This window comes from Manacus vitellinus, unplaced genomic scaffold, assembly GCF_001715985.3.
Source record: "Manacus vitellinus isolate BGI_N305 unplaced genomic scaffold, ASM171598v3 scaffold_65_pilon, whole genome shotgun sequence".
Lineage (NCBI taxonomy): Eukaryota > Metazoa > Chordata > Aves > Passeriformes > Pipridae > Manacus > Manacus vitellinus.
In genome coordinates, this window is record NW_021940724.1 from 530,474 (window position 1) to 540,657 (window position 10,184).

The window sequence follows — 10,184 nt, forward strand, 5'->3', positions numbered from 1 at the left end:
GTGCAGTTCTTTGGAGCTCTCACCTCGCAAACGAGAGGGTTAAAAAGTTTCTCTTGCTCTGGGAATTGAATTTTACCAGCTGTCAACTCTTCTATTGGCTTTCTGGGCTCTTTTTTGGGGAAGTTTGAGTTCATTTCCCTGGGAAATGGGATCCAAAGGAGCCTGACTGTGAGTGGTGTTGTGTTTTCCAGCTCTCCGACAGCCTCATCGATCGGATGAAGGAACCCTCCTCGCCCTCTGGGAGATCCCCCCGCTCCTCAGGTGCAGGTTTGCTCCTGCTTTTTTGGGCTTTTAGCTGGGAGGAAGGGAAGGAAAATCAAATTTGCCCTTCAGAGCTTTGTAATGAACTCATTGCCCTTTTTGGAGAGATGAGCTTCTTGACATTAACTTATTTTTGTGGTTTTTTACGTGGGTTTGAAGCTCCTCTTGGTTTTCTTCTGACATTAAAGTGCAAAACATCTGCTCATCAGACTTGGTTTTCCACAGTATTGTCACTAAAACCTTGTTGAAAACACCACAGAACAAGCAAAAAACCCAAATAATTCTTGAGTTCTGAAGGGCAAATTCTTGCTTCTTTAATCAGCACTGAGCTTTGTTCTGCTGAAGTTCTGCTGGAATACACTCCAGCAAACATTAAAAGGAAAATATGCTGTTTTCCTGTTATGGAAGGGTGGAAATAAGTGACACACAGATGGGTGGCTTTCTTTACTCCTTATATTTCATTACTGAGGTCTGTTCTGATGCATCAAACAGTGTCTGTGCCAGGCAGCCACTGCTCTGATTTAAAATATTCCAGCACAGGCTGCAGGAGTGGAAATGAAGAGCAGAGATTGCAGCTGGAGATTTGGGGAACCTCTAAAGTCCAAGGAAGGCTCTTATCAGTGCTCCAGAAATATTCCTGATAACAGGAAATTCCCTTGGGGCCTTTTGCCTTGATACTTAAAAAAACCCCCAACCAATCCAGGGAACTCAGCACTGATTAAAACCAAGCCCTGTGGCAGCTTTGCAGCAGGACTGGAGTAAATAGAAGGAGCATCTTTCTTTCTTCTGAAGCATAAAGTTGTTTTCCTGGTGCTTAATTGAAGGTGTCTGTGGTGGGGTGTCTCTGTCACACCATCCCAGAGTGGTTTGGGTTGGGAGGGACCTCGAGGATCATCTCATTCCAACCAAAAATGGAATATTTTTTTAATGTTTTTAAATAGTAACTTTCTCTTTTTTTTTTTTGCCTGTATTTTGCTGTGGTGATGAATTATTCTAGGTAAAGGATTTATATAAAATTACAGTTGTCCACCTTCCTGCTTTCCCTGTGCTCTTTGCTGCCTTTCCATCCTTAAACCTGAGTTAGGGACATGATCTTGTGAACAAGCACCTGGGAATTTGGGCTCTGGGGGCTGGAGCTGAAGGCTGGGACATCCCAGGAGTTCTTTGCTAATTCCCAGCCTCTGCCAGGGCCTCCCCACCCTCACAGCCAAGAATTCCTTCCCAATATCCCACCCTGAGCCTTCCTTTTGTTTCTCATTGTGTGTGGGGAAAGGGGGCTTTGGGTTTTTTCATTCTTTTGGATATTTTTGTTTATTGAAAGACTTGGAGCAAGTCCAGAGGAGGTCACTGAGTCAATCAGGGGGATGGAGGATCTCTCCTGTCAGGAAGGGCTGGGAAAATTGGGATTGTTCAGCCTGGAAAAGAGGCTTTGGGGTGACCTCATTGCAGCCTTTCAGTACCTGAGGGGAGTCTACAGGAAAGATGGAGAGAGACTTTGGAGAAGGGATGGAGGGACAGGACAAGGGGGAATGGCTTCAAAGTGACAGAGAATGTGTTTAGCTGGGATATTGGGAAGGAATTCCTGGCTGGGAGGGCGGATAGGCCCTGGCCCAGGTTTCCCAGAGGATCTGTGGCTGCCCCTGGATCTCTGGAAGTGCTCAAATCCTGGTTGGAACACCCTGGGATGGTGGGAGGTGTTGGGTTTGGAACTGGATGGTCTTCAATGTCCCTTCCAACCCAAACCATCCTGTGATTCTGAGAATTCCTTGAGCGTCCTCGAGCTTGGAAAACCTTCTGGAGCATTTCTGCTCGAAGAAGGAGTGGTTTTGGTGCAGTTCTTTTACATCCCAGCCCAAGAGCACTTTACAAGAATAAAAAAAAAGTGTCTGGAGGGAGAAACATTAGAGCTGTTCAACCCAGCCCTCTCCTCAAGTGAAATCATGGATAGCTTTTGCTGGAGGAATAATGGATGAGGTTACATGAAAGAATGTGCTTGCCAATAATGATGAATTTATTGACTTCACTTGGGGGGGTCAGAAAATGAAATTACATCCACTTACACGGGCACCTGACATCTAAATACAACATCTTAAAGCATCTGAGCCTTGCCTGGATCACTTTCTGACTTCTGAGTGATATTAAATGCACTAAAATATTTAACAAGTGTAAAAATCTTTCCAGTCTGCCTGTAATTCCTAAAGCAATATTGATGGAAGGTAATTTGGTCAGACAACAAGGGTGGGTTTGTTTTTTGGTTTTTTTGTTTGTTTTTTTTTTTTTTTGCTGGGTGTGTGTATTATCTCTAAAGCTTCAGTCAGAGCAGACAAAGGGAATGCTTTCCTTCCTTTTTGCTTAGTGGATATTGGAAAATCCACTAATGGTTTATTATGGGGGGCAAAAAAAAAAAGGAAGAAGAAATGCTTAAATTCTCAGGAGTCTCAGCACCTCAGACAAGCTTTTTTCCCCCCTTTTGCAGAAACAGATGATGCTGAGGACACATTTTTCCCCTTTTTTTAAGCTGTATTTGTTATTTTTGTCATTTTGAGAACAAATCAGTCAAGGATTTGTCACAAACTCTAATTGTTGTGGAGTAATTGTGGAGGAATTGGGTTAGACCTTTGCATTTTTCAGGGCTTGATTTTTGGGGATTGATATCTTTTTTTTTGGGGGGGGGGAGGGTTGATTTCTGTCTTTTGGTGGAGTTTCCATGGCCTGGGGTGTCTTGGCTCGGTCAGAAGGATCGTTGGGATGTCCAGGAATGAGGATTTGAAGAATTAGGTTGGAACTGGAGAGACAACCAGGATTTAATTGAACTTTGGGAGAGCAAACTTCCAGAGAGAGCAGGTTGGTGAGGTCACATCAGAGGCAGATTTGAGGGAAGATATGAGATCCTCAAGGACAAACCTCTTCCAAGTGGAAGAACAGTCCATTCCAGCCCCCAGGAATGTGAATGGATATATTGGGAGGCTGGGCTGGCTGCTAACAAAGCTTTGGGGTAAAAACAAGCCCAGCATGAGGAGGAAGCTCAGCCAGGCTGGAAAATGAGTGGATTTGGGGGTCAGGAGAAGGCCCAGGTGTCCTTTACCTCCCCTTCAGCAAGGTGCTCAGCATTCCCATTATCCTTGGATCCAGGTTGGGATAACTCAGGGTTACAAACCCTGCTTGGATGTGCAGGGTCGGAGGGTTGTGGCTGCTGGGTCAGACTCTCCCTGGAGCTGCTGGAGTGGGATTCTGCAGGAGTGGAACAGCTTTATCCATGTCCTGGAGCAGGAAATGGAGTAGAGGCACTTCCATGCAGGTGATCCCAAATTTAGGGGGCAGTTGGAGGGCAAAGCTGTTCTCCAGAGGGCCCTGGAATGGCTGGAGGAACGAGTAAAATCGAGCAGAGAAGGTTTTGAGGACACCCAACAGCAGCATTCCCAGAGCTCTGGGGATTCCTGGGAAGCTGGTTCTTCACAATGCTGATTGTGTGAGGGCAGGAGATGGTGGAAATAAAGAATAACTTTGAAGCAGGAGAGTGGAAATAAGGAATAACTTTGCCAGTATGAGACCAGTGAGACGCCGGGAGGGTTTTCCCGCTGACACTGCCCGGTCTCCATCCTTGAAGCTTTCAAGGTGAGCGTGGAAAAACCCTGAGCAACTTGGGGTTGATCTCAAGGCTGACCCTGCCAGGAGCAGAAAGGTTGACAAAAGAACTTCCTGTGGCCCCTTCCAGCCTGAAGGATTCCGTGGTTTGGGTGTGGAAATCCGTTTGCTCAGTCAAACACAGGATTTTGGAGCCTCTGAAGGTGAGAAGGGACCACTGGGACCACCTGGACTGGTCTCCTGCCACAGGAGAATTCTGACACCAGAGTCATTGCCCTTGTTCCTTGTTTGTTTTTTAGGGAGATTTCTCTTTATTGAATTTTTTTTTTAAAGAGTTGCAGCACGTCCTGAGGATATTTAATAATTATGGCTAGTCAGGTACTGCGTGGAAAAAGAAGTAAAACTGGAATAGCTGATGATCAGTGTTGTGGGAGGCTCTGCAGCATTGCCTGTGAGTTTGAATTCTGTGTTTGCAGTTTTTATGAGTGTCTGGAAGTTTACAGAGTTTGCCTAAATTTGTGCCAGTTGAGCAAGAACCCTCTGCAAATAAAAACCCCGGCGGTTCTTTGCCCTTTGAGGCATTAATTGCTCATCCACCCTTTTGTTGCAACAAGATTTTTTTTTTTTTCCCTGTGTAAACTGAAAGATGAACTGACATTTGTGATTTCCATTGGTGGGATTCCCCTTATTTTTAGAAAAGGAAAAAAAAAACAGGTTTAGCAATGCTGGGGTTGATCCCCTTTGCTGGGAGACACCAGTAGAAGCTCAGGCAGTTCCATGTGGATTTACCCACTTCCTTCAGGATCCAGGAGAGCTTAGGCTCTGCTTTTGGTTTATTTGTTCTCCTCTGGGTATCCTCATAAAGGGTTTTAAACTTTAGTGGTCCTTAAAACCTGACATAAATCAGGTGGGAGCCCTCAGGCAACACACTGGGACCACTGGAAACCTGGAAAGCCACGATTTGCACATTATAGATTAATATTAATAATAATAGTGCATTGCCACTGCATTGTCACAGGTAGCTTTTATTTGCAGTGATGTGTATTGATGTTTTTTGGGGCTAAAGGTTCACTCTTGATGGGAGGGATTTTATTATCCAAAGGTGAAATGTTTGTGGCTTCCCTGAAGGTGCCAAACTCAACCTCTGTCAGTGCAGCAGCAAATCTTCAGTACATCCTGATATTCCTGTCACTGGATTGCAGGAGCAGAGGGAAGGTGGAATTGTGCATGGGAGGTGAAGCCAGGAGTGCACAAATGAAGGTTTTGTGGAGGGGTTCTGGGGTGGCCTCTGGGTTTGTCCTGAAATGGGGCTGAAATTAGGCTGGAAAACCAGCAAATGAAGTTATTGAGTGTGGAAAAGGGACATAATTGTGTAAGAGGAATTTGTGCTTCATCCCTGGAAGTGTCCAAGGCCAGGCTGGAGCAACCTGGGCTGGTGGAAGATGTCCCTGACCATGGCAGGGGGTGGAACTGGGTGATCTTTAAGATCCCTTCCAACCCAAACCATTCCATGGACATGCAGAACCTGATGAATGTTCGTCTCACTTATGACCAGAAATTTTTTAAGGTGTGAAGGAAAAAAGCTGGAATGTGCCTGGGTTCCTCCCTGTATTCCCAAGATGTGTCCAACTCCAAAGCTGCATTTGGCTTCTTCTCTGGAATATTGTCTTTGAGGTGTCACTTTTGGCTGCCTGTTCTCATTGCATTTGGAGTGCTCAGACATCCTGTGGAATGAGGTATTTTAAACTAAAAGTGGAACAAGAATAAAAGGCAAAAGGTGTTGAAACTCCTCCTGTAAATATCATTTTTTTAACCTAAAATGGGATGTTACAACTGACCTCATCTAATGCTCTCCTGTCTGACCACGTGTGGTGTGATCCTAACGTGGTGTGCAGTGATCTGAACCATCCAGAAACACCCTCCAAGGACAGCTGAACTATTTAACTGAAATAGATTTAAATATAATTTAAATATACTCCAAGAAATGACATTTGTGTTGATATTAGCCAGGAGTTTGACACGATGCAAATTTGTTTTAAGTTTGATTAAAGAAGGTTTTTACAATGAGGGGGGTGAGGCCCTGGCCCAGGTTGCCCAGAGAAACTGTGGCTGCCCCTGGATCCCTGGAAGTGTCCAAGGCCAGGTTGGAATTCTGAGGTTTCCAGGGGTTCTGAAAATGGAGGAATTAGGTTTTCAAGAGCCCCTGGGATTGAGGGATTGATCCCTACGTGAGGGTCAAGGAGAAACCCAATCCATTGAGTTTTGTCAAATATCAGGGGGACATTTAACTGATTTGGGGGGTTCTCATTTTACAGCTGAGAGAGAACTTGGGATATTCCAAATGGAATTTAAAGGAAGAGCACTGGGTGTGTCCTCCTACAAATCCTCAGGTTCACTGCAATGAATTCCCCTTCTCTTTAACAAGCACATCCCAAATATTTCCTTTGCAATTCTCGGGAGATAAGAGTTAGAACCACCTGCTTTTTCTGATTTGTGCCTGCTTAAAATAGATGATCTTCCAGGATTTAGCAGGAAAATCACCTTGGAAAATCACTGTTCTTGTATTAACTTCTCATAAGTGTGGTCCTTGGATTAATTTCTCCTGAGCTCAACCCAAAAACTGGGGAAACCCTGAGAACACAGAGGAGAAATTCACCTGGGAAAAAAGGCTGGACAAAGCTCGTGGAACCCTCTGAAAAAATGAGTTTTAAGGCCTAATTATGGAATTCTTGCCATTGCCTTTTACTAGTTCTGAGCACTGAATTATTTCCCAGTTCAATCCTGGCCTTTGAGCACAGGCAGCCAGAGCCCAGCCTGACTTAGGCTGAGCTTGCTGAAAATGGAACCAGTTTACCCACTGGTTTTTAAGCCAGACTTGTGGCAAGACTGTGTGGTGGATTTTCTGTGTTTTGGTTGTTTTTAGTGTTAGAATTATTTAAAACCTTATCTGGCAACCTGTTCTGATTGTTTTTCTGTCTTTTTTTCTTAATTTTGGTTACATTCTCCATTAGAAATCAGAATTTGATGGGAGAAAATGCCTGTTTTGGAGACATTTGCCCTGGTCCTTGTTGGAAATCTCCCACATGTGTCCTTGCAGGATCAGGATAAACCCCTCCTGCTCCTCCTTTGTCCTTCAGAGACCTTCCTGGGATTATGGGTCAAAAAGACCAGATATTGGCAAAGATAAAGGGCTTTGTAATTTAAGGGATTGTTGGAATAGAAGTCATTTAGAGCAGTGAATGATTTTTTTTTTTATCTGAAGGAATAAATTCAAAAGTATTGATGTTTTTAACGAATAAACCCCAATGACCAAATTAGAGCTGTTTGATTTCACCAGTGTCAGTCTTGATAACACCATAAAGGAAATTGTTATTCTGCTGCCTGGAATCCTCTCTGTTTTTACAGCACAATAGGTGTTCTTATCCAAATTTATCTCAGAGTAGTAGAGGAGTTTAAATGCCTTTTTTTTCCCCTTTCTATTATTGAAAAACACCACTTCTTCAGTGTAACACAACTTGCAGGCCTCCAAGTAATAAAACCTTTTGCTTTTAATAGTAAACTCTGCTTTTTCTTCCCATCACCATTTATTTACCAGGCAGAGAATCTTCAGTGGGATATAAAAGAACACTTTAAATGGGTGATTTATCACATTAAGATGAGAAGAGAAGCTTTGTTTTATTCTTTCATCTCCAGGCAGCAGCCAAGTGTTACTAAAGCTCTTCATCACTTGTCAGATGAGGCAGGTTAAGTGTATTTTTTTTTTGGTGCTGCTGCAAAGCTCTGGGTTGGTTGTTTTTTGGTTAAACAGCAGGTCCCACTTAGAGACTGCTTTTCCTCAAGAGAATGGGATGCACTTTTACCTCCTGCTCCTGTTTTTTTCCCCCCTATCCTGTTTTCCACGTGCTCTGAACTCCTTGACTTTCAATGACTTCATGTGAAAATTTATCACTGAACTTTTAGGGAAGAGCAGCCTGAAAATTGCACTTTTCAGGTGCTCCAAGCCGTTGGTTGCTTTGAAATCTAAATTTAAAAAGGAGGGACAGGACATTTCTTCCCTGGTTTTGCCAGCTTGGTTGTGTCCCTCTGGCAATTCTTCCTGGAGCTGTTTTGTTTGATTCCCATTTTTAGCCTCATTAACCTTGTTTGATTTCACCTCATGTTAATCACCTAAAAACCAAGGATCTATTCCAAGCTACTCCTTCAGGCTGGGGGTGAGAGATGGAGGTTCATCCCAGCCTGTTCTCCTTAATCTCTGGAATTTTACCCTGAAGGAATCGAGTGGTTCATCCAAGATGCTTGATTTTTATTTTTTTTTTCATTTTCTTTACCATTTTCTTTATTTCTTGGGCTTTCTTTTATGAGGAATCATCCTGAGAGGAAGGACTCAGTTAATCCTTGATGCTACTAATTGACATTTCTCAGCCAGGGGAGACGGAATCATTAAATTTAAGGAGGGAAACAAGAAATATCAGCAGAAATTGGTGGGAAGAATTAGTAAAGGCAGTGGTTGAAGAATGACTTTGGTGCTCATCTGAAATTCCAGGAAGCTGGAATTTTTGGAGAAGCATCCCTTTGGTCCTAAGGAAAACTCAGTTGTCACTTGTATTTGTGTTGAACTCACTGGCTGCTTTTATTCAGGAGAAAAGAGATTGTTTTACACGAGAAAAAAATGAATTTCTCCCATATTTCTGAACTAATTGGGAGCATCTTTGCTGACAGATTATTCCTTCTCCTTAGGATTTTCATATTTCACCTCTTACCCGCTAGAACAGCCTCTTTTTTTTGCCCTGCACTTTTAATTCAATCCCTGAATCCACTTTTCTGGTATTTGAGGTGTTTTTCCAGTTGCTGTTTCGTGCTGGATTAACCTACTAAAGGTGGTTTATTCCTGGAGTGCAATTGGATCTGTTAATTGGCAATAATCCTATTCATCCATCTGTAATATCTTGGTTTTTTAACAACTAATAACACTAAAACAATAAACTAAATAGTTGGAGAGCTGGTGCAAGTATTTCATCAGCTGAGGGCCCAGACCCCTGCAAAATTATTTTCATTAAAAACAGAGGTGCTGGATTAATGGTTCTGTGAGACTTTTAAATGTTCCAGCATTTCTGTGTAATTTCTGAATAATGAAAAGAGCCATAAACATCATAGTTTTGGGCTTGTTTACTGCCTGTTTGCAGTTTATTATTAAAAACAGCAACACAGGACCACATTTCTGAGCTGGCAACACTGTGGCTGCATGCTCATAATTAAACTGAAATAGAAATTAGATTAAATATAAAGCTGGAGAAAGACACATTATGATGCTTTAAACCACCGCTTTCCTTGGGAGAAATAAATCCCCTGTGCCTGTGCAAGGAGTTATTTTTGGGGTGCATTTCTTTGAAATGATGAATATTGCCTGTTTTTAATCTGACCCCGTGGCTCCTGCTGTTAACACCCCGTGAAACAAGCGTGCTGCCACTTTGGCACTGAATTAACTTCCAACTTCCTCTCCAAAATAAACATGTCAGAAAGTGGGAATGTCCTCAAGGCATGGGGAAATCCTCGGAGCTGCTCCCCTGCTTCCCTTTCCAAGGGATTCTCACGTGCAGGATCTTTGCACGGAGGTTGTTTAAATTCTTTCCCTCTTCCCCAGTCAGGAATTATGACCCTGGACTTGCTTTTCATCTGAGCTGGATAAACCAATTGTGGAATTACTGCTTCCCCTGTCCTTATGATTTGATGTGGAGATAGTGACCCTTTTTCCCCCTGAATAATCAGCTTCTGCTGGAAAATTGTTAATCCCTTTAAAACTTAGTGCTTGGCTGTTACGTGGCCTTAAATGTCCAGGGCAGGAGTTTGATGGGCTGATTTATCTTTCCATGCAGCTCCAACCTCTGGGAAATCTGTTCAATGGGATCAACAGATGTATTGATGAGTGTTATCTTTGGGTGAAAACCCTTTTTTCTTTCATTAACCTTTCCCTGTAAAGACACACTTTCACTGCTTGTTTTTTCCCCACTGTCGCTGCTTCATGGGCTCCTGTTTAATTTATTTTTCTCTTCCTTCTTTCCCAGGGTAACTTTGGAATTTATCAGCCAATTTTAGCCCCACTGGTCACAGATATCTAAAGGGTAATGAGTTGATTTAAATGTTCTCTGAAATCTTGCCAAGGCTTGGTGACAATGTGGGTCCTGCTCTGGTCATTGGCCAGTTTAGAGATCACAGATTATCTTCGTGCTGTTGAACTGATTTGCAAAGGGAAAATAGCTACTCCTGTGTCCTGCAGTGCATGTTGCAGCTTAATTGATTGGAATATTAAGAGTTTTGTTGCTAGAAGTTTCCTCAGAGGG

General features: G+C 43.0%; 1 protein-coding gene across 1 annotated transcript in view; it reads left to right on the top strand.

Annotated features, from left to right (window-relative positions):
* The first annotated feature begins 196 nt into the window (after nt 1–196).
* The window catches only part of CHCHD3 (coiled-coil-helix-coiled-coil-helix domain containing 3), an 86,141-nt gene continuing 76,153 nt past the window's right edge, over nt 197–10,184 (top strand). The window contains exon 1 of the mRNA XM_018083615.2: nt 197–267. Within this exon, the coding sequence (XP_017939104.1) occupies nt 216–267 (52 nt within the window). The 5' untranslated portion in view covers nt 197–215. The remainder of the gene's footprint in view (nt 268–10,184) is intronic.